General features: G+C 40.3%; 2 protein-coding genes across 3 annotated transcripts in view; both read right to left on the bottom strand.

Annotated features, from left to right (window-relative positions):
• Positions 1 to 14,042, bottom strand: part of LOC148405644 (kinesin-like protein KIF21A) — a 24,055-nt gene extending 10,013 nt beyond the window's left edge. Inside the window, exons 1-15 of one of the 2 annotated variants that reach the window (XM_088406441.1) lie at positions 13,706 to 14,042; positions 8,567 to 8,789; positions 6,122 to 6,304; positions 5,552 to 5,701; positions 4,077 to 4,208; positions 3,844 to 4,008; positions 2,636 to 2,751; positions 2,372 to 2,567; positions 2,109 to 2,298; positions 1,831 to 1,894; positions 1,564 to 1,767; positions 1,298 to 1,339; positions 766 to 826; positions 299 to 404; positions 51 to 239 (exon numbers count right to left, since the gene is read on the bottom strand). In XM_088406441.1, the coding sequence (XP_088262567.1) occupies positions 51 to 239; positions 299 to 404; positions 766 to 826; positions 1,298 to 1,339; positions 1,564 to 1,767; positions 1,831 to 1,894; positions 2,109 to 2,298; positions 2,372 to 2,567; positions 2,636 to 2,751; positions 3,844 to 4,008; positions 4,077 to 4,208; positions 5,552 to 5,701; positions 6,122 to 6,304; positions 8,567 to 8,789; positions 13,706 to 13,749 (2,065 nt within the window). In that variant the 5' untranslated portion in view covers positions 13,750 to 14,042. The remainder of the gene's footprint in view (positions 1 to 50; positions 240 to 298; positions 405 to 765; positions 827 to 1,297; positions 1,340 to 1,563; positions 1,768 to 1,830; positions 1,895 to 2,108; positions 2,299 to 2,371; positions 2,568 to 2,635; positions 2,752 to 3,843; positions 4,009 to 4,076; positions 4,209 to 5,551; positions 5,702 to 6,121; positions 6,305 to 8,566; positions 8,790 to 13,705) is intronic. The other variant, XM_088406442.1, reaches the window with a different exon arrangement.
• Positions 14,043 to 14,832: 790 nt separating this feature from the next.
• On the bottom strand, positions 14,833 to 26,994 carry abcd2 (ATP binding cassette subfamily D member 2). The gene is made up of 10 exons (XM_088406504.1): positions 25,899 to 26,994; positions 25,560 to 25,740; positions 24,556 to 24,677; positions 22,163 to 22,325; positions 21,998 to 22,092; positions 20,697 to 20,842; positions 19,162 to 19,307; positions 18,832 to 18,916; positions 17,739 to 17,864; positions 14,833 to 17,657 (listed from the first exon to the last, which is right to left on the bottom strand). The coding sequence occupies exons 1-10, from the start codon at positions 26,823 to 26,825 to the stop codon at positions 17,453 to 17,455; spliced, it is 2,196 nt and encodes a 731-aa protein (XP_088262630.1). The 5' UTR covers positions 26,826 to 26,994; the 3' UTR covers positions 14,833 to 17,452.
• Positions 26,995 to 27,038: the final 44 nt, after the last annotated feature.

Genomic DNA, 27,038 nt, shown 5'->3' with positions numbered 1-27,038 from the left:
GCCTCATTTTTCTTTTGTTTACATTTGAAGATTTTTTCGTTTGCGCTCACCCATGTTGTGCAAAACTTTGTCCCTTTCCTGCTGCGTGTCTCGGATTTTATTCTGCAGCATGACCAGCTTGTGCTCGTACTGCTGCTTGAGCGTGTGCAGGCGGCGCTGGCTGTTCTCCAGCTCGTCGATCAGCTTCTGCTTGATGGCGATCTCGCACGTGATGTTGGCCAGGTCGGCCTGGACGTCCTCTGCTCTCCAAAACTTGCTCGTCATTTCCCAATATTTTTTTTTTCAACTTTTTCTTTACCTTTCTCATCCAGCTCCTCGCCGTCCGAATCCTCGGACGTCTCCTCTCCCGCCGTGTCCGAGTCGTCTTCCTCCCCGTCGTCAACTTCCTCGTGGTCACTGCCCTCCTAAACCGACACAATTCACGACCCATTCACTGCCATTGACGACTATGCACGTCAAATACCATAAGTCCCCAAATATAAGATAAATAAATATATATATATATATATATATATATATATATATATATATATATATATATAACAGCAGGTTACAGCGCCATTAGCAATAAAAGAAGCGGGCAGACTGAACCTACGTGCGAGTCCGATTTTTACATTATTGACAAAATGTTGGTGAATCTCATACACGGTAACATTGAAAATACCCGAATTTAACCCCAAAATTAAGGGTGTGTCGCACATTTGGGGAATTATGGTATTTATTTTGAGTTAAAAGTGTGCAAACATTTAAAGTCTTTGAACATACCACCTCTGCTTCATCGCAGCCTCGTTCCTGATCATTATCCGGCATGTTGTCCTTAATAGCACTGCAAAAGAACGCGTTATTACTTGGAGCTAACAGATTGTTTTGACTCACGAGAAAGGTTACATGCGCATATTACGACACTCGTCAATCAGGAGCACAACGAGAAATCACTTTTGTTGATTTCCGTGCGACAATCTCTCATTTCACGAGGCTTGCCACGCACTAATAGTGATGAAAGAGGAATTAGACGGAGTATTTTCCTTGTGGGAATGCAGAGCCGCCTGTGCAGGAAAAGTGGGAGAAAAAAAGGGGAAGGGGCGGGTCAACTGAAATTCTTCAATTGAATTACTTGGTTCCTTTTGTTTTTAAACACACAAAAAAAAAAACTCATGCAGTTTTTTTTTTCTTCATATATTCTGCTGAATTATTACTATTGAATTATTACTATGGAAACACAATAAATGTGAAAGGAAAATGAGCGAAATGAGGTTAGGGTATTTGTCCCCAGCTCCCTGGTTGGGATGGAGCGAACCTGGCGTCCAGTTGGCGCACGTCCTGCAGGCACTGCTTCAGTCTTGTGAGAAAAGGGATGGGGGGGTCGAGGGGGGGTGAGGATGAGGATGGACAGAGGTTTAAGTGAGGGAAGTTTGCAAAAGAATAGAAAGGAAGAAAGAGAAAGTGAGAACCTCTGGCATGGAGTGACCAAAACAAATAGATGGTTAATAAGAATTAAAAAATAATAATATCCCCCTCAGCAGGTGACCTGTTGCTATGGCAACACACTCAAAAAATGCCTACCTTTTTTTCTTTTTCTTCTCCTTCCTTCTGAGCTTCTCCAGGTCTTTCTTGGCCATCTGGATGACATCATTGGCTTCCTTCTCCGGCGCGAAGAGAGCTGGAGAAAAGGAGGCGGGGCCGGCGTACAGCGACGAACGAGTGTTGGCGCGCAACAGGCTCTTCCTGAGGTTCTCGTTGAGGGCCTCGCTTTCCAGAAGTTTGGCTCTGTCGGACATGGGGAAGTCATTTTCCCATTCGTTTCAAATGCTTGACCCGCCTTGGATGTACCTCAACTCTTCGATTTCCTTGATGTAGTTGTGGATCATGTTGCCGATCTCCTCGTTGCCTTCACCTGAAAACAACATACAATGTGTGTGTGTGTATATATGTGTGTGTATATATGTGTGTGTATATATGTGTGTGTGTATATATATATATATATATATATATATATATATATATTATATATATACATACAAATGTAAGGCAGGGACGCTGTAACACAGGGGTCCACTGTGTGTGTGTGTGTATATATATATATATATATATGTGTGTGTGTGCCCCACCTGCTTTGGCCAGTGCCTGATTGGCTCCATCACTGATGATCTGAGTGAGTCTGGCCCGCTGGGCGTCGATGGTCTCCTGCATGGCCTTGACCCTCACCCTCAGGTTGTTGTTCTCCGTTTGCAACATGGCGTTCTCGTGGACCAGATCGTTGATGCCCTCCATGCCGTCCTGGCCCACCATGCGCTTGCCCTGAATGAGAAGGATGTCCGTAAATACACTTCCATTCCACTTGGTCCTCGGTTGGGGCCTTTTCGAGCTTCACCGTTTTGTATTCCATCAGTTCCATCTGCAGGCGCGCCATCTCCGTCCTCAAGACGCTGATCTGCTGACTGGCTCGATCCTGGTTCACCATGACCTTATTTTTGATATTGCGCGCCCGGTTGGCGTATTTCAGAGTGTTCAGGGTCTCCATGAAGTCGCGGTCCGACGGGCTGATGCACGCGATCATCACCGTTTGACTGGAAGAAATTTACCGCGGCTCAGACGCGAGAGAACGGAAGTTGTCCAAGTGCGCTCGTGGACAAACCTGTTCCCGCCAAGTGAATCCTGCAGCAGACGGGTGAGTTTGGAGTCACGGTAAGGCACGTGTGTGGAGCGCTTGCTCCTGTCACCCAGAGCGCTGATCACGTTGCCTAAAGCGAGCTGAGGCATGGAGGAATACTTCAATCAATCAGTAATTTGCATTTGCGTACCAAAAAAAGTTAACACGCAGACGGACAAGTGAGTGTCGTCAGCCCAGCTGTGGAAATTCACGCTTTGCCTCCAAATCACACTGCCAAAAGGAGTGTAAAAAACAAGAAACATAAAGGGCTTAAAATTGAACCCTGGGGTACACCACATGTGACTTTCATGATTTTTGAGAAGCATGCATCTCACCCGACCATAAAACCAGACTGATACCTACTCTACATATATCAACATTGGCTAAAAAGTAATTGAATTCATTAAAAAATATTTTTCCTAAAAAGTTTATTAAAGATTGTCAATTTTATCAATAGTTGTCAAAATGTACAAAAATCCAAATGAAAGACAAGCACTCAGATATGAAGTCAGCTCACTATTTTCCACAGTGTATATATATATATATATATATATATATATATATATATATATATATATATATATATATATATATATATATATATATATAAAAAGCTACCAAAATTCCTCGATTAATCACCAGTGAATCTAATGGTGAATTAATCCACAAGTATTTGAATCAATCGAGAAACCTCTTAGTGCCATTATTGAATGTAAAATTGTCCCAACCCAGATTTCAGCCTCTCAACAGAAATTATTCATTTTTATAGTCCTTCATGAAACTAATTATCTTCCATGTTTAATCAGAAGACATTTGCATCTGCTTCTACTTTGAAAAAACAAACACAATGCCTGAAAAACATGTGTAAAAATTAAAAACAAACAACAGAGAGACAGTCATTTGTGTCCACTGTTGTGTCCATTTTGTTTCAGCAAGACAGCCAAGTTAACATGTGAGACACAGTTGGAAAGACCAGGATGTCCTCTGGTGAGGACACCAGGACTTAGTAGGGTAGCTTGAATGCGTCAAATGCTATGGACCATCAACTAATACCCACAAAAGTGGACACAAATGAATCGTCTGGGGTTCAGGGGGACATTTTGTAAGTAAAAAAAGTGGCCACAAGGGGGCGTCTTGATCTCACAAATGAAATGGCAACCACACACAATCAAAAGTCTTGAGACACTTCTCACCAGTCCACAATTGATGGAGATGCCCTCTTTGGCCCGGTCCCCCGTGGCTCCGGTTCTTTTGAGCCTCTCGGAACCGGCCAGGTCCACGAAGTGGAACTTGGCCGACAGCGTCTCAAACTGGTCGATGTGCGAATCGCCCGCCAGCCGGTTGTCGGCGGCGTTCTCCTGCAGGATGGACGTTTACCGAGTTGACGTGGATCCGATAGTGAAGCTACGTGAAACGCCGCGCTTACGTTGTCGGGCGAGCACATTCGAACTTGGCACAGGTGGATGGTGAAAATGGCGTGCGAGCGTGAACTCTGTACGTTCATCTGAGTGCTGGCCGTAGTTCTTGACAAGGCGCCCAGCTTCAGACATTGCATCATCTAGAACACAAGTCGGAAATCAACACCATTTTCGAATATGCGATGTAATCCATTTCATTAACTCATTCAATGCCAGGGACGTATTTTCACGTTTTTTTTTTTTTTACGTGAAAATACGTCCCTGGCATTGAATGAATTAAATTACAAATACAATATAGGGATTCATATTGTATTTGTAATTTAATTCATTCAATGTTTTTTTTTTTTTTTAACGTGAAAATACGTCTCTGGCATTGAATGAATTAAATTACAAATACAATATGAATCATTATATAGTATTTGTAAATTTATTCATTCAATGAAAATTCATTGAGTGAAAATTCGTCTCTGGCATTGAATGAATTAAATTACAAATACAATATGAATCCTTGTATTGTATTTGTAAATTTATTCATTCAATTTTATTCATTCATTGAATGAATTAAATTACAAATACAATATGAATCCTTGTATTGTATTTGTAAATTTATTCATTCAATGCCAGGGACGTATTTTCACGTTAAAAAAAAAACAAAACGTATTATTGTATTTGTATTGTATTATTGTATATTGTATTTGTAATTTAATTCATTCAATGTTTTTTTTTTTTTTTAACGTGAAAATACGTCCCTGGCATTGAATGAATTAAATTACAAATACAATATAGGGATCCATATTGTATTTGTAATTTAATTCATTCAATGCCAGGGACGTATTTTCACGTTAAAAAAAAAAAAACCAAAAACGTGAAAATACGTCCCTGGCGTTGAATGAATTAAATTCCAAATACAATGTGAATCTCTTTTTGAACTGAATTGAATTATTGTATCAATTGATCGAAAAAAACAGGTAAAATTTCATTTTTAAACAACATTTTTTTTTTTTTTCCTCATTTAGAGATTATGTAGCACATGGTGTTTATTTTGTCATTTTTAGTGATTACAAAAACAAAAATCAAGCAATAACAACCTTTAGGAAATCGATTTAGACTGTGGTTCGGCTATGAAGTAAAATCAAATGTCAAATTTTGATTTGAAACTAAAAATAATCAATCGTTTCCATTTGACAGCTCTGTATTAATTGATCATACAATAAAAAATTATCATAAAAAATTATTAAATAATCATACAGCAACAACTGCATTATTAAATGGAAATGTGCAAAAAACTTTTTTTAAAAAATGTTTAAAAAAAACAATTCTAAGAAATAATTGCCCAAAATTATTCTAAAAAAAAAATCAATAATTTATAGCCAGTATTTTACAGTTTTTTAAAAGCCTTAATATGAGTCATGAATAAGAAATCAATCTGGGAATGTGACCGTGGCTCAAAGCTAAAATCTCTTGATGGGTCGCGTTAGCTAACCTCGGCCGCAGTACTGACACTGCGCGTGGTGACGCCGACAGTGTAGATCCCTCCGCTGGCGTCCTCGTGGATCCGCACGCCGGACTTCTGCCTGCGGGCCTCCGCGTCCCTGGTGGCGTCAAACAGGTCCACCACCTCCTCGTTGTACAGCTGCAACGTCAATTCAAAGCGCTTCCTGTCATCTCTCATTTGTCACCTTCAGCTGCTTCCTCCGGCAGCTGCTCCAGCTGCTTTTTGGTGCTCCTAAATCAAGACGATTGACCGCGGGGGGCCGACGGTTTCATGGTCCTTTAACAACTTTGGGTCAACAAGCAGGCATATATTCTTTATCCTCTTGGGGGGAAAAAGACCATTTCCGCATTATGTAGTTCACTATATATACATATATATATATTTGAGTCCACATGGGCGATAATCACACAACAGTGGACCTAAATAAATAGGCCGGCTCTCTGAAGGATCTCTGTATATGGTTTATACTCCCCCCTAGTGGTCAAGGTGCACACAGCAAGTATTGCGCAATGAACGAATGAAATCACGATGTTGTGTTAGTTTCTGTGTGTTTTGTACCTCCAAGAACTGAGCGTTGATCTTGAACTCGGGGACGGGCTTTCCCTGCTCAGTGGCAGCCCGCCGTCGCTCCTCGATACCCGTGAACAGCTGGTTGACGGCCCTGGGAATGATACCCAGCTCGTCCTCCTTGATGTCCACGTCGAAGCCTGTTCCCATGGTGTACGTCTTCCCCGAACCGGTCTTTGGAGAGGACAACATGCGTGAGTCGCAATCATCATAGGTTGTTTCATGTTCCGCCTCATTTGCTCTTATTTTGAAAAGAAAGCAACACTGCCCCCGCCGATGCCCCCGGCCTGCCTTAAATCTTGATCCGTGTCGTATTTTGACAAAAACACACCACAGGTGTCGGCGGTTTTAAATAGCGGTGAAAAAAACGCACAATTTGTCTGGCTTCAACCAATAAAAGCGGACAGTTAGTGGCTGGGAAGGCCCGTCTGAATACGGCGGCGAGGAATGGGAGGGGGCGGTCATCATGGTGATTTCAATGGAATGCAACAAGGGGGCTACTCCCAGCTGGATCCCCTGAAAAGAGACGCTGACAGGAGTGTGTGAGTGTGTGTGTCATGGCGGAGACCGCACCTGTGTGAACGGATCATTTGTCTCGCGTTTGAAAAACTATCGAAAAGGAATTCACAAGTACTGGCGACAATAAAAGGCGCGCAGAGGGGCAACGTCGAAAAAGATTAAGGAAACGGAAGGTTGAGGCGTCTTCTTTTTGACTAAAGAGCGTCTGCTGCTGACAAAGTTCTTAAAAGGGTGCATGGAAATAAATCTACCAGCATGACCTCAACAGTTGCACAAGTTAAAAGATGAAAGTCCTGATTTCGAAAGTTCAGGATGTTACAACAAGACAAATGGGAAATAAAATCATCAAAGGTTCCAAAAATCTCCCAAAAGCGGCAAAAAAAGTACCTTCAATATTAGGGTTTAAGAAAAAAAAACAAGCAAAAAAACCCACTTTCAAACTCACAATTTTTGCGCTCAAAAGAAAAATGTCAGAAAAAGTGCACTTGTTAAAAATACAGTTTTACTTTGAAATTGCAAGGTCAAACTAAAAACACTGCAAATCTCTCAAAGCTTGACAAAAATGACAGTAAAAACTACAAAAAAAATGTCCTGGGTAACGTACAATTACCGTAAATCTCTAGATAATTGCACGGATTAAAAAGATTGTCATAAATTTCTGAAAATTTGCTCGAGTATAAATGCAATTACTATAAATTTTACAAAAACGCACAATTTATAAAGATTGTAATAAATCTCTCAAACATTTCGCAGATAACACAAAAATGATCCTAAAGACTACAAAAAATGGGCCACTTCAAATACTGTACTGTAAAATCTTCAAAAATTGCTCAGATTATAAAGATTCTAGTAAATCTTTCAAAAGTTGCACGGATAAAACAAAAATTTGCGTAAACACGACAAAAAATGTGCAGTTACCGTAATGCAACAACCGTAAATTTTACTAAAAACGCACAAGTTATAAAGATCCCAATAAATCCCGAAAAAAAATAATTAAAATAAAAATCAGCATAAAGACTACAAAAAATGCGCAGTTACCGTAATGACATTTCTATAAATTTTACAAAAACCGCACAAGATATAAAGATTCGAATAAATCCCTCAAAATTATTGTAAAAAGTACAAAAAAATGCACCTCTTAAAATACAATTGCCGTAAAAATCTTCAAAAACTGCACCGATTATAAAGATTCAAGTAAATCCTTCAAAAATTAGCGTGAAGACCACAAAAACGTGCAATTACCGCAATGCCATTTATATACATTTTACAAATACCGCACAAGTTATAACGATTCGAATAAATCCCTCAAAATTATTGTTAAAACTACATAAAATGCGCCTCTTAAAATACAACTAACATAAAATCTTCAAAAACTGCACCTACTATAAAGATTCTCGCAAATCCTTCAAAAGTTGCACAGATAAAACGAAAATTAGCGTGAAGACTACAAAAATGTGCAATTACCGTAATGCCATTAATATACATTTTATAAATACCGCACAAGTTATAACAATTCGAATAAATCCCAATTACCGTAATGACGTTACTATAAATTTTACAAAAAATGCACAAGTTATAACGATTCGAATAAAGCCCAATTACCGTAATGACGTAACTATAAATTTTACAAAAAACGCACAAGTTATAAAGATTCAAATAAATCCCTAAAAAAATAATTAAAACAGAAATTAGCAGAAAGACTCCAAAAAATGCGCAGTTACCGTAATGCAATAACCGCGAATTAATCCCTCAAACGCTGAACGGATAAAACAAAAACGATTGTAAAGACTAGAAAAAATGTCCATGTAGATATACAATTACCGTAAATCTCTCAGGTTAAATGAGATTACCGTAAACCCTCTAACAGTGTCCCCAAATTCAACTAGTGTAAATTGTGTAAATGCGAAATCCAATCACCTGTCCGTATGCAAATACGGTAGCGTTGTAACCCTGGAAGCAGCCATCGATGAGACTCTGCGTGCAGCGGGCGTAGACGGCGTCCTGCTGGGCGTCCATGTCGAAGACAAAGTCGTAGGTGAAGGCCTTGTCCTTGCCCAGGACCACCTGCGGCTCGCCGGGCATCACGTACGTACAAATGTGGCAGCCTTCGATCTTCTCTCGCGGAAGCTGAGGACGAATCCTGTCGCATATGATGATGACATTCAAAGCGGTTATTACGGTAATTCTGCCTTCATTTTTTTTCCTCAATAGAAGACTGTGAAATGTTTTTACAGAAACGAAGCGTTTACTGTATTGGGGCCGCACAGTACACTCGCTGTTCACCAGAGTCAACAGAACCCGCCCTGGATTTCATTAAGAATCTGTTTGCTCTTTCTTGAGTGACTGTCGTTGTTATGACATCATTTCCTGCTGGGAAAACGTTACGCTGCTCGGTGCTGAAGCCACCTCGTGAGAAAAGACGACTTTTTGATGAGTCATATTTGAAAACATGGTCTCGCTGTTTCTTTATGGAAAACGATATTTGGTGGAAAAAAATTAATTCTCGATTAATTAATCGATTAATTAATTATATACATATATATATATACATATATATATATATATATATACATATATATATATATATATACATATATATATATATATATATATATATATATATATATATATATATATACACATACATACATACGGATTTTCATTAATCATGGTACCTATCCTGTACGTACAGCTTGGGGGTCAACTGTAAATATGGATTAAATATATCAATATCGATAAATACTATATATAATAAATATGACTTTTCTATTTTTTTTTTAATCAAACTAAACCCTTCTCGGAAATACTCAAACGTATTTTCATGAGTCACGTACCAATGCCTTTTGCAGGGGGGGTCAACTTTTATGAAAATAAAAAATGTAAATATTGATAAATACTATACGTAATATAGTAAATAAAAAATGTATATTTTTTTTAAACTACACCATATACTCTTTCATTATTCACAGTACCTATTCTGTGCCTGCAGCAGGGGTCAACTTTATATATGAAAAAAAAAAATCAAAATATTAATAATATAATTTTTTTGTTTTATTTCTTTATATTTTTATCTAATCGTTGGATTATTTCTTATATTACATGACATACTTTATTACATATATACAATAAATAAACTACTAACAATAAAAATGAAATAATAATCGTAAAAAGTCATAGTAAATAAAGAAATGTATTAAATAACTATTTAATAATAAAAATATGAATGAACTAAACAATCAACAGTCTGAAAATTGGATAAATTGTGCTGGATGCGTAGTTTACATAGCAGACACATTTACAATCTTTTTTTTTTTTTTTTACTTTGTTGTGTTATTGTAATAAATTTAATGTTATAACTGCGTGTTAAATGTGCTGCGCCACCATTTGTGTTCAAATATCAGTTGCTTGAAGACCGACACTGATGCTACATGTTAGCATCCAGCTACTTAAAATATACAGATATGTACTTTTTCGGTTAATACTAATCATGTAGTTTTGTATCTTTCATATAATTTTGCCAATCTGCGATCATGTCTGAATAAAGACGACTTTTTCCGTCATTTCTCTCTCCAGGCTGAATGAGGGCTGCCCTTCAAGCGCTAATCCGCCTTCGAGGACACACACAGGCTCCTTGTCCAATGTTTTTCCTGGGAAATTCAACACTGCTACACCCTTAACACTCACCATGGCCTTCGCATGCACTCTGCGAACATGGTAGAAAATAACTAAAAATAAAAAAAAGACGAATTCACCTGACAGCTTCACTCAACTGAACGGATAAAAAAAAGGATTAAAGGGATACTTTTACGTCCCACTCATGAATTAAGGAATTAACTAAATTTGACAGCACTAAAAAAAAAAAAAATCAAATGTGGCCACAAAAATCTACACAGCCATAGCTTAACTGTAATACTTTGTTTACACTGAACACACACACACACACACACACACACACACACACACACACACACACACACACACACACACACAAACAGGCTTTGTCCGGCTCCCCCATTCACGTCCAAGTTCTCATTATTGCGATTACAGTGACAGCCTCAGAAAGAAGGCTCCCCCTTCCTGTCCTCTCCTTGCACATGAGACCAAAAAAAAAAAAAAAACCCACCAAAATTCTGTAAAACGATGACATCACCTGTCCGGAAACGACGCTGATCAATTCATTTTGCCTCAGAGGTGAAATCATCACTAACTAAAGCAGTGGAGATGGTAAAATACATACAAGGACAAAAGAATTGGGACACCGCCGAGAATAACACTTAAATCCATTTTGCGGACAACGCGTTGTCTTTTAAATGCTATCTGCAGGGCTCAGTGCACTTTTGGACATGATGAGACACACCAGTGAATAAAAAAAAATGCCTTTAGGGCCTCCACAATGTTGGCGTTATGTAAGACGAGCATGCAAATAGAAAGACTCTTTCACGGGGAGCCCGCCAGCAGGTGGACTTGGAAAAGGCAACAAAAGTGAGCTCAGAACGCAACTTTGGAAAATCGTATATATTATATAATCGTACATATATCATAAAGTGAAATCGTCGTATGGTAGACAATAGAAACCTATGTTAATTAGCTACCCAGGTAAAAACATCAGAACTGTATGTACATATTAAAAATTAGTAACAAAATAGTATAGTAAGTGCTACTTATATCCAATATAAATGTATACAATTAAATGACACACCAATAGCAGACCAGTATTGTAGTGATGACACACACTGACCGCCATGTTTGAGAAGAGAAGGTGCATGTTTTTTATGTTGTAAGGTGAAAAAAAACGGTGTAAAGAGGGGACAAAAAAAATGTAAGGCCAGGACGCTGTAAACCGGGTGTCCACTGTATACACGTACACACATGAATAAGTAGGGTATATTATACTGCCTTTGTCTCTGGGTGCCACAAGATGGCAGTAGATAACTACATTTTTCTAAATGAAGTGCTTCAACTCATTTCAGCTGCAATTAACAAGGGTTACAAAAATAAAAAGTTGTCTAACTACAATTGGGACTCCCCACATATGAAAGGGAGGAAGCATCATGCTGACTCAACATTGTCCTTCAGATGCTCTTCCTATCAAAAGGTTAGTGGACGGGAAGTGCGAAAAAAGAAAAAAAATTGTGATCTGCGCAATCACGTGACGGCAGCTGGCAGATGGCGAGCAGCCTGCTTTGCTTCAGTTCGCTTGGGTTGCCTCATGAATATTCATCAGGGATAGCACACACATCCATTCATGCACAAACATGCAAAGTTGTTTTTTTTTTCTATCATAGTGGGGACATCCCATTGATGTAATGCATTTCATAGCCCCAAACATTAACCATCAGATTGGCTAACCCTAACCCTGAACCTAACCAAAATACATTTCAAACCCAAACTCTGAAAGCTAGTCTTGACCCTCAAGAAACCTCTGATGTTGTGGAGTCCACCAAAATGGTCCCCACAAGTCCAAAACGTCCCTACAATGACAGTAAAACCCAAAATTTGGTCCCTAACATTTAGCAAAACTCAAGGCACCAAAGGAATACAAACAAACACACATATTACATTTAACAGCAAAAAACAAAGAAGTTTAGATCTAACAAAGTTCATTCTATATTCTAGATCTATAAAAATACATCTTGTGCCATCTATTAGTCCGTCTATGGCATTTCACGTGGTGCGTTAGCATCATGACTCCTGTGGAAACACAATAGCTTCTGAATTTTACAACAGAAGAAATATAATGCCACAGGGATCAATTATTAAAAGGATGACGAGGTGCAACTTTAACTGGACAAATTCCTATTTTTCGTCTCATTTGCCTGCTTCAAAGTCATGATGGGAAAATGAAGCTTCATGAAGCACTTGTTATATTTTTGAACTCTTCTATTTGGTACTCCTGGTTCAAAAGGTCAAATAAAATCCTTTATCCCTGCAGCAATGTTGATTTCTAATCAAGAGCACCACCTAGAGGTATAAAGAAATATCACGGGTGCTTCATGAAGCTTCATTTGACGTTCAAAGGCTATATATGCCATTAAAATGAAAGGAAAATGTGCACTAAAATACTTTTTTTGTTGGGGGGGAGGGGGGGATTAGGTCTTGCAGGTTGAAGCAGGTGTTGACTGGCAACACACACGCATACACACCTAACTAAACTAAGCTCGGGAGAGGCTTCACGTGTTGTCTGGCCCGCCACACTATTAGAAGGGCGCCATGGAGATTTATTACGTTCAAAGCAGCTAGCAAAAAGACATAATAGCATTAAGCAATGGTGGGAAAGAGCAGACAATCAATTTGTTAATAAAGTAAATTAATGCTACAAGGGAAAAAAAAAAACGTCCATGAGACACTTTGAGGTAAAAGCAACATATCTAAATTTGTGTTTATTTTTTTATTCATCTGCCTGCTTTTCACATTGAGATATCTGCCGCAAAACACATTTTCCCACGGGAAGTGTTTGAATGACGTTAAGGTTCAGATCAGCTGACAAAGGACCACACCTTCACCCCTCACAAAACCATTGTGGAGACGAATTATATGTCCGAGATGTTTTGATCCAGGAAAACAAGTCCTCGTGCAACTAAATCCGCTTAATCTACAATAGAATGAATGACGGATACCTGATTCCCATTGTCATTAAAAAAAATGCAGTTTAAATACATATTTTAATATTTTTTTTAACTAAGCTTATATTTTATACTTTTTTGCACATCCGTCAAATGAAAAAAGCACAATTTACAACGCAACAGAGCAGATAAACTGAAAAGAAAGCAAAAAACATTTAGAAACCAAATAAAAACAATGAAAACAAAACATAACCTGGTCACACTTTGGACGTCACGTGACTCACCAACATGGCTGCCACCCTTCCACACCCCCATTCATGCATTCATTGGCTCGATTGTGTCAATCACAACTTGGCTGATTTTTTTTATTGTACATGGTGCGAATGCAAAATCAATACAACTGATGCAAATTTTCCACTGTCACGCATCGGTTGGAGGATGCAAAGTTTTATTTTTTTTTTTTGCAGGTGTGAGTAAGAAAAAGCATCCTTACCTTAGCGCCACACGCACCGAGCTCTCATCCGGCCCAGCGCTCATTGTGCCCCGGGGAAGAATCAGCCCAGAGTCCGGTTAAAAATAGCCCCCTTTCCCTCTTTATCCTCTTAGAAGACGAGGGAGCGTCGTCCTTCCCCTCCTCCTCCTCCTCCTCCCCCGTCGCGTCTCGGCGGAACCGCCATTTGGACACAAGGTACTGCAAAAAAAAAGTCCACTTTTAGGGATGATGCAGGAAATGATGGTCTTCCATTGAGAGGTGTCCTCTCAGCCAGCATGCACCCCGGTTCCTTCTGAGTGATCAGCGTGGAAGAGATCCAGCCGGCGTGCGAGTAGGAGGGAGGATGGGGGAGTGAGGAGAGAGAAAGAGAGAGAGGGACTGTGACGTCGATAAAGCCCCTCCCCCCTTTTTCAGAGACTGGGAAGACATCCTGAAAGGGAAACAAATGAGCTTCATCATGTGTGGATTTGCGGTTAAAGCAATATTTCAACCAATAAAATTAAATAAAGACGACATCACACAGTTGTTGAACGTTGAAAAATCCAATTTTCAATCGGTAAATTCTGTTAAATTATACCTTTTGACTTGATAACTCAATAACTCGACCCGTTCACCGTAAATGAAATTCAACATAAAATGAATCGTCTTATTATGGGGAAATACTACCATCTAGCGGTGGAGATTTCTTCTTCGATTACGTCCATTCATAAGCTTGATAATTGTCACGGAAAGTAATTTCACAACTCCACCGCTAGGTGGAAGTATTTCCTCATATTAAGACGAAATGTTCATTTCTTATTGAAATCATGAGCAACATTTACGGTGAACGGCTCAAATTATTGATTTATCAAGTCAGAAAGCAGAATTTAATGCAATTTACTGATTGAAAAAATGATTTTTGAATGTTCAACAACTGAATTAACTAAATTGATGCACAAAAAAATTACAGATTGAATGGCGTCAATTTGAAATCTAAAAAGATGCATTGCAAATCCTAAATTGAGTTTTGCTGCCACCGCGTGGACATTTCTCAAACCTTTTGGAGTCAGGGCCCCCTTTTAGGAGAACACATTTTCCAAGGGCCCCCATTGTGAAATTGCGCATGCAAGAAAAGTCCGTGACAACAATTCTTTGGACCAATTTGTTTTTATTTACAAGAAAATACATCTTTGCTCATTAAGATGAAAAGACGTCAATTCCCAACACATGCACTAGGATCCAGAGGTAAACTGGATGGGCAATTCGATGAATCCATTAAAACAACACTACATGCATGGTTAACACACAGATAATCCCTCGATTTACCAAATAAGGGAATGAAAATATCTGCAATGTTTTGTTTGATGATAAACAAAAACGAGGTTCCATGCAATAAAACATCACCTCGTTATAATTAGTGGCAGGACTAAATAAAGGTAGACGTCTGCATTTATTTACCGTGTTAATAATAATAGTCTATATTCCTCGCACCCTCCTGTTAACATAGTATGGCAAAGACATTGAATTTTGTTGCCATAGCAACGCAAGACCTTGCTAAAATTGAGGGGAAAAAAAATAACACCCTCGTAGAGTTGCAGTGGCATTAGGACGCCAAGAAAAGTCACATTGTGTGGGAAACTAAATTAGCAGACAATATCCTGAGCAGGGCGTTGTTTTTCTTCAAATCAAAACAGGATGCGACTGATTGTCCATCAGAACCAGCTTTTTTTTATTTTGTTTTTTTTAAACCCTTCAAAATGAGAGTTTTTGTCTCCGGCATGTAGCAGCACCAGAGGACTTTCTGGGAAATCCAGCTTCTCGGAACAAATTTACTGCAGCACTCGAACGCAGCGCGCCGGGTCAACTTGAGCGGGTCAACTTTTCGTGCTCAAGGGTCACGTTTGATTTTGATAACGGAGCGCTGGTCCACATCCTTCGAAAATCAGGTTTGAACCCAAAAAAAAAAAAAATACAAGGCATGCTTGGAAAGGACAGGATGTCCTCTAGCAAGGACACTAGGACTTAGTTGCTGCAATGAGTCAAAACTAATTAATAAGCTAGGTCCAGGAAAGAGATTGTTATTGATTTGCTGTTAAAATAACAACAATTTTTTTTAGTGAAGATCTTATTGGATTCTTCAAATGGTGGTCACATGACATGCTTTGCTAACTGACCCTCCAGGGCGAGAAGGGGGGGGGGGGGGGTCAAACGGGGGGGGGGGGGGGGTGTTTCCCGCATTGTGTTTGCTCGGTAAACCAAAAAGCCCGTTCAGAGGTCGGCCCCGCCTCGTTATTACTTCACAACAACACATTTTTGTTGTGTGTTTTGCGAGGGAGCATTTTTTTTTTTCCTCCCCCGAAGCACTTTCGTTTTAGTGTCTTGCTTAAGGACACTTCGACATGGTCGCGAATCAAACCCGCGAACTATTGGTTGAGGCGAGTGGGGTTTCTATGCGAAAAAAAAAAAAAGCAGGAAGTGAAAGAAGAGAAAAAAAAATGCTAAAAAAAAAGCACACAGGGCTTAAAACTTCTTGGTATACTGTACTTCAAAAAACAAGTAAAGTGCTATGTTAAAACTAAACATCAAATGGAGAAATTTCACTTTTTTGAGTATTTGGAACAACCATTCCGCCCTACCGTGGGCCAATTAAAAGCGTCCAAAATATGTTTGCCTTTTATCAAACTCTCTAATATAAAAAAATTACGATTTAAAATATTAAGCGGGAAAAGGGGGGGGGTTCATTAAATTAGATAAGAGCCTTGTCTTAAAAAAAAAAAAAGTGCATGGACGCCTTGTAAACACATTTTTGAAAATTCATTTTATAATATTAGACATTAATACGAGTAGCTTTGAATAAAAAACGCTGGGGTATAATTTTTTCCCATTTACACATTTCAATTTTTTTGTATGACTCAAAATATTGCAACATGCAAAATTTAGTTTGTCAACTACAAGTCCCACAATGCATAGCAAGAACTTTGCATTACGGGAGTCAGGCTAAGCCAATCAATGAAGACTATGAAAGGCTTGCAAATGTCATAATTTGTTCGCTAAGCTTCGTGAGTTGCCGTTGAAAGAATTAACGCAAAAATTGGGGGAAATGCGTGATTAAAAATCGGCTTTTCAATATGTCCCAAAATTGACAATATTTCTCATTTTTAATGGCAGTAAATGAGCCTGCCATGGGCTAGATTTGACATCTGCATGGTGTACCTCTCGTTTGCAAGCATTTAGCAGGCACGGCATATCGAAAGTCGACGCATTTCGACAACCTATGCGATATTTGAGCCTCCTGGTGTTGTTTTTTTCCGACGTCGACAGCTTGAGTTGGGTCAAAATTTCCCCTAGGGATTAAAGCTACTCATATTAAATGGATAATTATTAGGGGTCTCAAATAATATATCTTGTAATCTGCTGCCTCATTAATTGTGGCGCATGTATGTATATGTGTATGCATATTATGTATATAAATACGTATGCACATAATATGAAACACATGTTTGTGCATACTGTTATCTTTTTTTGCTTTTGTCAGATAGAAAAACCGGAACATTACTTGAATAGTCGACATTAGTCCCCTAATATTATGTTTGAATTGATCTTGGGAAAAAGTTCTCTCAAAACCCCCCCTTGAAAAACGACTTTGATTTGAGGTGTTCCGTGCTAAAATATCGCAGTTTGTTAACAGAAACCCCGGCTGGCTTTTTGATCCGAAAGGGGCTTTGTTCAGGTTAAAAAAAAAAAAGAAAAAAAAGTGAGTGGGCGGGGTCACCCGTCGGCGCTTCGGAGCACCGAGTCGTCGCCCAGGATCTTGCAGAGCTCGTGGAGGCGCTGCTGCATCTCGGGGATGCCGGCCAGCTGGTTCTCCAGCCGCTGCTTCTCCTCGGTGAGCGAGAGGCGCGTGGCCGTGTCCAGCTGCTCCAGGCGCCAGCCGCCCTCGCCGTCGAACTGCAGCAAGTGCGTGTGGTACTTCCTGCCGGGAGGCGCCGGCCGACGAGTGAGCGGAAGCACGACCGGAATCGGACAAAAGGCGGGACGGCGGCGCGCGGCTGACCACAGCGAGGGCCTGTGCGTGATGGAGAGCAGGGAGATCCCGGCGTCTTTGGCCGCCTGGAAAATTTTACCCTCCACGTCGATGCTCACGGCGCTGGTGCACTCGTCCAGCAGGGCGTATTTCGGTCTGACGCGCGAGAAAAAAAACAAAAACAACAAATACTGCCATTTATTCTCCCGTTTGCTCGAGTTTCTTGAAATGTCTTCAAACAATTGTGGGAAACCGTAATTCCGTCATAGGGCAATTCACTCATTCACTGCCATTGACGGCTATAGACGTCAAAGAGACGTTTGAAGTGAGGCCGGCAGGGATCCCGTTCTAAATGATTTAGGTCAGCGGTTCTCAAATGGGGGTACTTGAAAGAACTTCAGGGGGTGCTGGAGATTTTCAATAAAACAAACAAACACGTGCAAAAATCCTTTCGTGTTCATAAAAAAATATATTCTGCAGGGTTATTCAATTTTATTTTTGTAAAAAGCCAGATTGTACCTCAAACTAGAATGGTTTGACCAAACTTGTCATGTGCCTCCACTCGTTACCTGTCAAGTCAATGCTTAATTTTGGCGATCTCTACTTTGACCCCTAAAGAGGAAATTAAAGTGGAACATTTTTCTGTGGACGAATATTTATTGAAGATTATCTCTCTTTGAGAACCGTTCTGACACTAATTGTTGATTATTTTTTTGGGGACAAATTCTTATTAATAATTACGTTAATGACTTATTTTTGTGAACAGATCTCTACTGTAACCCCAAAACAGGACGCTTTATGTTGAATATTTTTCAGCGGACAAATATTTCTTTTTGATTACAGGTCTGACAATTTATATTGATTTTTTTCATGTAAAAATATTGATTAATAATAAAGTTATTTCTTTGTGATTCCTTCCAAAAAACAACACTTTAGGTTACTTTTTTGTTGACCAACACTAATGAAGTTTGAAAGGGTCAAAAGTTTAATAAATCTGATGGCATATTTTACGACTTTTTTTTTTTTAAACCCAAAAATGCTTTGCACTGGTCTAGGGGGTACTTGGCTGAAAATATATTTCACGGGGGGGGGGGGGTATTAAGCATATTAAGCGTATCCTTACTTGTGGTAAAACATGCGAGCCATGCCCATCCTTTGCTTCTCGCCTCCGGACAGCACGTCCTTCCAATCCAGCTCAGCATCCCAGCCTCAAAGAGAAAAAAAACAAAAAAAAAAACAAGAAATGACCTTCCTATTCGTTTGTTTGAACTCATTCAATCGTCGATTTCAGCTACGACTCAGAAATCTGATTTGACATAACCGGGCCGGCAGTGAATGAGTTAATATTGCATAATTTCACACACCGCGCCTCATTTCACACGTTGAATTGTCCAGCGGCTTTAAGCCGCATTCCGTCGCGAACAATCGGCCCGTTTGCGAGCGGATTAATTACCTCCTTCTCTGGTGACGATATGGTTGAGGTTGACGATGTCCAAGATGGCCTCCAGGTCCTCGTCGCCGAGGCCTCGTGCGGCCATGTCCTCCGCCGAATCGGGATAGATCACTTGGTCCCGGAGAGAGCCCATGGACATGTAAGGCCTGGTTATACAAAATGGAAGACTGAGAACATTTGGTGATATTTAACTTTTATTTCCTGGTATTTTGTATGTACCAACAAACAATGTTAAAACTATAGTAAAACGGAATAAATCTCATCTTCCTTTTCATATTTTCTTGTGTTCATATCCGGAAGTTACGGTCGCTATTTGACGGGCGTAAAGTTATTTATAGTTCACATTTCCCACATTCTGAGCAGTCAGTGAACGCCTCGCCAGTATGACCAAATGTGCTCGAAGCAGTTTTCCTTTTCCTCGCAATACGGTTTGAGCATCCATCTTAGAAGTTACGCAGAATCCGAATTTCGCCAAATTTATGGCTGTGTGTATATATGCTAAAAGACCGTGATTAATAAACGACTCAAATGGAATACATTTCTGCGTTTTCTCACCGGTGCGATTGAATCAGCTGCCGACATCTTAACTTTAACACGATCCTCTCCGTTTTAGTACTTTTCCTGTGTGAGAACAAGGATGGACTCGGACGTTGGTTCAGAATGCTCACTTCTTTTGCCGTAACAACCTATCACGAATTGCTGTTCGCTGCAGCAGGCACTTGCTGCAGGCGTCCAACCGCTTGCTCGCCCCGTTACGGTAATTATTGCTCGTAAAAAATAAAAAAGTACAAAATAAAAATGTGCGTCAAAACTCCACTTATGTGACTGAGAGATCAATCTTCCTTGAATGATGCGGAACAAAAAAAAATCTAAAATTTAATTTGTTTTATACTACGCACCCATATTTGGCCTTCATTTTTGGGGAAAAAAAAAAGGTTGTCTTATATTTGGGGAATTACGGTATTTATTGTATATTCATGCATGTGTAAGTTTTCATCATATTGCTAGATTAAAAGATAAAAACATAATGCATCTCCGGTATTGTTCAAAATGTGTCGTAGTGTGGGGACCGCTGACTTAAAAGAACACCCATGTTGTCATCAGTGTAAATAATACCGGCACAACTACCATCCCAATGTATAAATTATTTAAGACTCGGCGGTGGGTTTTATTATAATGACATTTTCCGTTTTATCCCATGTTGGGGATATTTTCATTCATTCAAAGATGTATTTCCATATCTGGCTCCAGTGGCTTAACATTCTCGCGATTCATCACATCGGCGGATAAAAGATAAAAAAAAAAAAAAAGCCTTTCATGAAAGGCCTCATGGGCATAAAAGGGAAAAATGCGGGGATCAAACAAAAAGGTGTCGCAATACTTGCGCAATGTGCTAATCGGATATATTTGCTGATTACGTTTGCGCTTAAAGGAGTTCAATATTTATTTGAAAGCTCCTGTTACAATGGATTCCATTACGAGGCGGGTTCACCATCAGGGCGGTGATGATAGGAAGTGCGTGCGTGCGTGTTCACCTCTGCGGGATGTAGAACATATGCTGCGGCGAAGGTTTGTAGAGGCGCCCGCCGTACACGGGCCACAAACCGCTCAGGATGCGGAAAAGGGAGCTTTTGCCGCAGCCGTTGGGGCCAGTGATCAATAGGTGCATGCCTTCTTCCACCTCAAAGGCAAAAACAAAAAGGAATTATCAGTTAAGACTCAACAATTTGGACAAAATATCTTATTTACATGAGATAACAACATACAATGATTTACTTGAAATTTGACGACTATGACAAGAGATATTTTTTTATCTAGTTCAATTGGGGTTGTTAACCGAGGCACTGAACTTATGAAGATGGGAAATAAATATGTAATTAAGATGATGGTATGGATATATCGTAGTTTTGGATTATTTATTTCAAGAGTGACCCCCTGGTGGCGAGAAAAATAGCTCCAGAAATTCAGTCTTCTGTCTCCCTTTGTTTACATGTAGATTGCCCCCTGGTGGCTAGGTTAAAAAAAAAAAAAACAGGAAAAAGTAGAGGTTAAAATGACGTCCTTTAACATATACCATATTTTCCACGCTATAAGGCGCACGTAAAAGCCTTAACTTTTTAAAAAAGCTGATGTGCGTCTTATAATCAGGTGCGCCTTATATATGGATCAATATTGAGATTGGTAGATGGGGAATGAACTGATAAACTAAGCTTTGCATTTTTCTTTTGTGTGTTTACAGTTGAACAAGGTTGCTCATATTGACATTGAGTTATTATGCTTGTGAGAGTTTAGAGCTATTATTTGAGTTATTATCGTTATTACTTTGAGTATTACTATATTGTGATTGGAAAAAGTTTTAAAATATGTCATTAATTGAGGGTGTGCCTTATAATTTGATACGCCTTATATATGGAAAACGTTTTAAAATGTCATTAATTGAGGGTGCGCCTAATAATCCGGTGCGCCTTATATATGGAAAATACAGTATATGTGAATATTACAAAGGACTGAGAGGAAAAATGAAGAGCAATCAAATAAAAAGGATTGGCATTTTTTTTCAGTTTTAGACGAACCTGTAACCTGTATAAACGTTAAAGTAACAGTTGTTGAAAGTTGATTTTTCTTGCTTTTTCTTTTGGTTGGTGTTACAAAAGGCAGACTTTTAGGGATGCTTTTACAACTTTTATAAATCTTATTCGAGTGAGCGAGGTGAGTAGGGGGGCGCGAATGTTTTTCTCTTACCTGGGGGGGGCTTTGCAAAAAATAATTGAGAAGCGCTGGCGTGGAGTACGATTTTGTTTTTTTAGGGACTCGGCGTTGGGCAACACAATCTCACCTTAACGTTGAGACTGGACACAACCACGTCCCCGCTGGGCGTTATAATGGGGACGTTTTCGCACACAATGCCATTGTCCACGTCGATGACTTCCCCTGAGATCGAGAGTCTTGAGTTCGATTAATCTCTTGCGGGAGATTAATTATTTGGCAGTGGAGGAAGTACCCTTTATCTCCAGCGGTCCATCGATGTGCATCTCCGGCTTGCTTGTCTTCTGTCTTCCGCCGGCGGCGGTCAGCGACGAGCGCTTGTAGACGCCCCTTTGGACGTCCTCGAACACCACAAACATGTTGTGGACCCGCGCCGTGTAGCCCGCCAGCTCCGTGACCTGTCACACGCAATGGGGACGGGGGAAGAGGGGGTTCTCGGAAATATTAGTCCCACCCACAGCTCGTGATTCAAATTCATGGAAGGGTTTACGTAAGCTAGCTTATTATAGAAATTAAGAGAAATAGTTGGACCATGGAAATAAAATTGATTAAATTTGATTTTATTTTCGCCTAACAAACTACTCTTTTCTCTCTTAGCGCCATGTCAGCGGCGCATGCCGTTGACTCAGCCTGATTCTCGCGTCACAGATGGCCCGCGGGGGCCCGATGACTCAAGAAAGACGGGACTATTATGAAACATGACGTTCATCCGCAGCGTATCGAGCGCTTTAGGTTTGTTGATCATGTGGGGAGTGCAAAGGAGAGCGCGGGAGAAATGCAGGCTCAAAGTTCAACAGATGGAGGATTATTCAGTCGGGTTAAGAAGGAGCAGCCGACATTCACATAAGGCAACCAATTGTGCACTTTTTCCTTTTTTTATGGGACTTTGAAGCTAAAATAGGCATAAATGAGTTCTTCAATGTTATTATCACAAAACGATATATCCTGTGTTTGTGAAAACCGTGCAGCAAAAACCATATACAGCAGCTTAGCCTTTTAGTCCACTCGCTTACAGCTAACTCGAAATAGCTAGCATTTGTTGTGTTACTAAACCCGGCGTTGCCTGGGTTACCTGAAAATGTAACTTAGTTGCTTCAATAATTACTTGCTTTAAAAGTTGTGCTTTTTTTTTTCAAAAAAAAAACTAAACAAAAACCACCATATGGCTTAGCCTTTCAGTCCATTAGCTTACTGCTAAATAGCTAGCATAATTTGTGTTTCCAAAACTAGTGTTGCCGAGCTACCCGAAAAAGTCACTGTTACTTAAATAATTACTTGCTTTATACAGAAAATAAATACTGCTAATTTACAGTTTTAATATCTCCCATATGATAGCCTTTCAGTCCATTAGCTTACTGCTAAATAGCTAGCATAATTTGTGTTTCCAAAACTAGTGTTGCCGAGCTACCCGAAAAAGTCACTGTTACTTAAATAATTACTTGCTTTATACAGAAAATAAATACTGCTAATTTACAGTTTTAATATCTCCCATATGATAGCCTTTTCGTCTATTAGTTTACTGCTAAATAGCTGGCATTAGTTGTGTAGCTAAAACCAGTATTGACAGTTACCTGAAAAAGTAACTTAGTTACTTCAATAGTTACTTGCTTTATAAATTAATACTGTTACTTTAATGATGTTAAAAAAAAAACCTACCATATGCCTTATATAGTCTTTTAATCTATTAGCTTACTGCTAACATTAGCAAGTCAGCAGTAGTCGCGGTACTGTTTTTTTAATGACAGTTACCTTAAAAAAGTAACTCAGTTACCTTACCGATTATCTCATTCAGTGCCACGGATGAGAATTCTCATCTTTTAAAATAGTAATAACAAAAATAAATCATAAAATTCTTGTCAAATTTTATGAAGAGGATCTGACACATTTGACGAATGCTTAGCCAATTAAGCACTGTAATATTAACTGTGACCATTGGGTGGCAGTGTGTCCACACTTATAACAATGCTGTTACCTACATGCAAGTGTAACTGAAGAATGGAAGTCAATCTTTCATACGGCAGTATCCATATTTACATAGACATAGAACACAAAAATCTGTTCGCCTCGAAAGGGAAGAAATGCTAAATATACTGGCCCTCTCGAGGTTTCCTTTTCCAATTACGCTTGAGACTCACAGGGTTAATGAAGAAAAAACGAACAAACAAAAAAAAACTTAATGGCTCAGCAAGCTCATCAAATAGCTGACGTTAATTCTCGTACTAACATTAATGTTACCGAAGCTACAAAATACTTTGTAAACAGCACAGTGTGTGCAATAAAGGTTAATATTTCCGATTTAAGCTGAGGCAAACTCAAAATTGTGACCATACTTCTTAAAAATTCGCTTAAATTTCTCTGACTGCGTTGTCCGTTGCTTATGACGGACACGTGCGCTAAGAAACCAAGCAGACACGTTTACATAATAAGACAGCCGCTGCGTTTGTGGGCGTGAGTGTGTCTGAAGAATGTCATCTGGAAAATACAAGCAAGGGCTTGCTGCCTGTCAACAGCGTATAATCAGAGGCGCTCAAAAATTTTTTGTCAAGATGGCCGAAACCTCGTGGGGTGACGCCATCGTCATATCGCTGCATCTTTTTCGTCACAAAGTCCAAAGCGTTAGGCCGTCACCTCTTTGTAGGAGGACATGATCCTCTCGATGGCGTCCGCTCCGGACGCTAAAAGGTTCCGGGCGGTGGTGAACGCCTCGGTTCTGTCGCTCACCCTCCTGTGTGGGTTGCCATCGGCTGTTTCTGGAAAACAAAAGTTAAACAATTTAAATACCGTGCATTATGTATTAGAATTTAGCATAAACTGGCCTAAATTTTTAAATGAATAATAAAATAACACTCACGTGTTCCAGTACTGTATTTTACGTACTATAAGGCGCACCTTCAATGAACGACCAATTTTAAAACTGTTTTCACATATAGGATGCACCGTATTATAAAGGCGCATAGAATAGAAGCTACAGTAGTGGCTGCGGTTGCGTTATGCATCCACTAGATGGAGCTGCACTAAAGGCAATGTCAACAAAACACTCAAGTCAATCAGATAAAGAATAAAGATGATTTGTGTCAAGTACTGTATGAAGAATTGGAGAAAAAAATCTCAACTACATTAAAAAAATGTTTAGATCAATGCCGAATCAAGAGTTAAAAAAAATGATAGTAATGATTCAATTAAATATTAAACAGATTTTTTTAAACCAAATTGCAAACAAAAATCTTAAAATATATTGTTCTGTTGATTTAATAACAGTTTCTGGATTTATTTGACAAAATCGCGGTTTCAAGAGTCTTTGTGCCTTTTCCTCTTATAAATTGCTTCAAAATTGGAGCATATATAGGATATTAAAACTTCAAACAGGGTGTTATGAATATTGTACTTGTAAAAAATACATTTATATCTCACTTGCAGAGGTGAAAATGGAAGAATTACATGTCAAATATATGATTTTTTTCCTCTCCCGAAACTGAAAATTTATGCACAATTTCATTGTGTAGTGTTACTATGCACGTGTTGCAGCGCAAGCAGTCGAATTTATTGCGTGCGTTTGTTCGAAAAAAAAAATCATAGGAAGATGAATTAGGATACGTAAAAGGGCATGAGCAATATTTGTTTTATTTCCCTACCGCTGTCGGCGAAGCCAGTGGCAGTGATGATGGGCACGGCCACCATGACGAGGCCGCAGCCGCTCCACACGTACTTCATGAGGAACTGCTCGATCATGATGTACCACAGGCGCTTGGAGAGGATCAGGTTCATCTGCTCGGCTAGCGTGCGGTAGCACTTCTGCAGCTGGCGCATCTCCACCTGGGGAGAAGACCAAAACCACAAACGAGTAGAGCTTTGGGTGAGTGATTGGAAATAGCCATGGTATCTGTTGCCAGAGGCTGAGCAGCGCTGTGTTTGTTTACAGACTGGTTTAAGTCCTCGTTCCTTTCCTCGGTCCCGCTGCGGATCGGAGATACCTTGTGTCCTCGATAGAAGGCGATTTCCTCCGCGTTGGCGATGATCCTGGAGTGCATGTAGCGCAGGTATCCCTTCCGGTGGGCCTCCTCAGCCACCAGCTTCCCGAATTTAGGAGAGCAAGCCCGGAGGACCTTGGCGGTGACGAAGACCACCAGGCCGGCCAAGATGGTGGGCCCGCTGGCGTTGGCGTCCCGGGCCCGGGCCGTCCGGATGAGCGTGTAGGAGGTGAGGATCACGTCCAGGATGGGTTTGGTCAGGTTGGAGTAGAGATGAGCCACCGACTGGGAGAACATCAGCACGTCCTCCGTGAGGGACTGGTCCGGGTTGGCCAGCCTGCCATCCATGTTGCTGACTTTGTAGTAGGTCTGGTCGGTGAAGTAGGTCCGGTAGGCGTGGTTGACCAAGCGGGTGCGGAAGGCCAGGGCCAGCTTGCACTCCAAGAAGCGGATGGCACTGTTGACGAAAGTGGCGGGGATGGCGATGAGGAGCCACTTGATGAGCTGCATCATGAAGCTCCTCGGTTGCTTCTCCACGATGGTCTTCACGATCTTGCCGTCCAAGCTGGCCACGTAGATGGACAGGAAGGTCCTGGAGACCAGAGCCACGGAGTGCAAGGAGAGCAAAGCGAGCTCCTTGGACAGCAGCTTGGGGAAAAGGATCTTGGCAAGTTCCAGGATCTGTTTGAAGAATTCGGCGTTGACGCCAGGGGACGCCTTTGATGCGTTGTCGGCGTCGATGCGGGATTGTAACGAACATGCCGATCCGTTTTCAGCCTGTCGCTCCACTTGTTTTTTGCAGCGCTGCCTGCAGATGAGCGGGTAGAGAGTTTTGACGCCGTAGGCAGCAGCCGCCAGAAACACGGCTCGCTTGGCGACAGCCGAGCGGTCCCATTTCACTTTGGACGCCGCGTTCAGGATGGTGGACATTTTTACGACGTTAGTCGGCTCTTACGGCGCTCCTCCAAACGCCCATGCCACTAAATCCACTCGCGGCGTCGAAGTGAGAAGGGCGAACGCTCGGACGGCCGCTGTGATGCATCAAAAAAAAAAAAAAAATCGGTCCAAAGACGAACCGCTACATCCTGCTCTAGCTTAACCCGGCATTTAGGTGAAATGTTGTACTTCCGGGGTTACCTTTCA

Source organism: Hippichthys cyanospilos, chromosome 22, assembly GCF_059441005.1.
Source record: "Hippichthys cyanospilos isolate Australia breed blue-spotted pipefish chromosome 22, RoL_Hcya_1.0, whole genome shotgun sequence".
Classification (NCBI taxonomy): Eukaryota; Metazoa; Chordata; class Actinopteri; order Syngnathiformes; family Syngnathidae; genus Hippichthys; species Hippichthys cyanospilos.
This window is presented reverse-complemented; position numbering and strand designations above follow the sequence as displayed.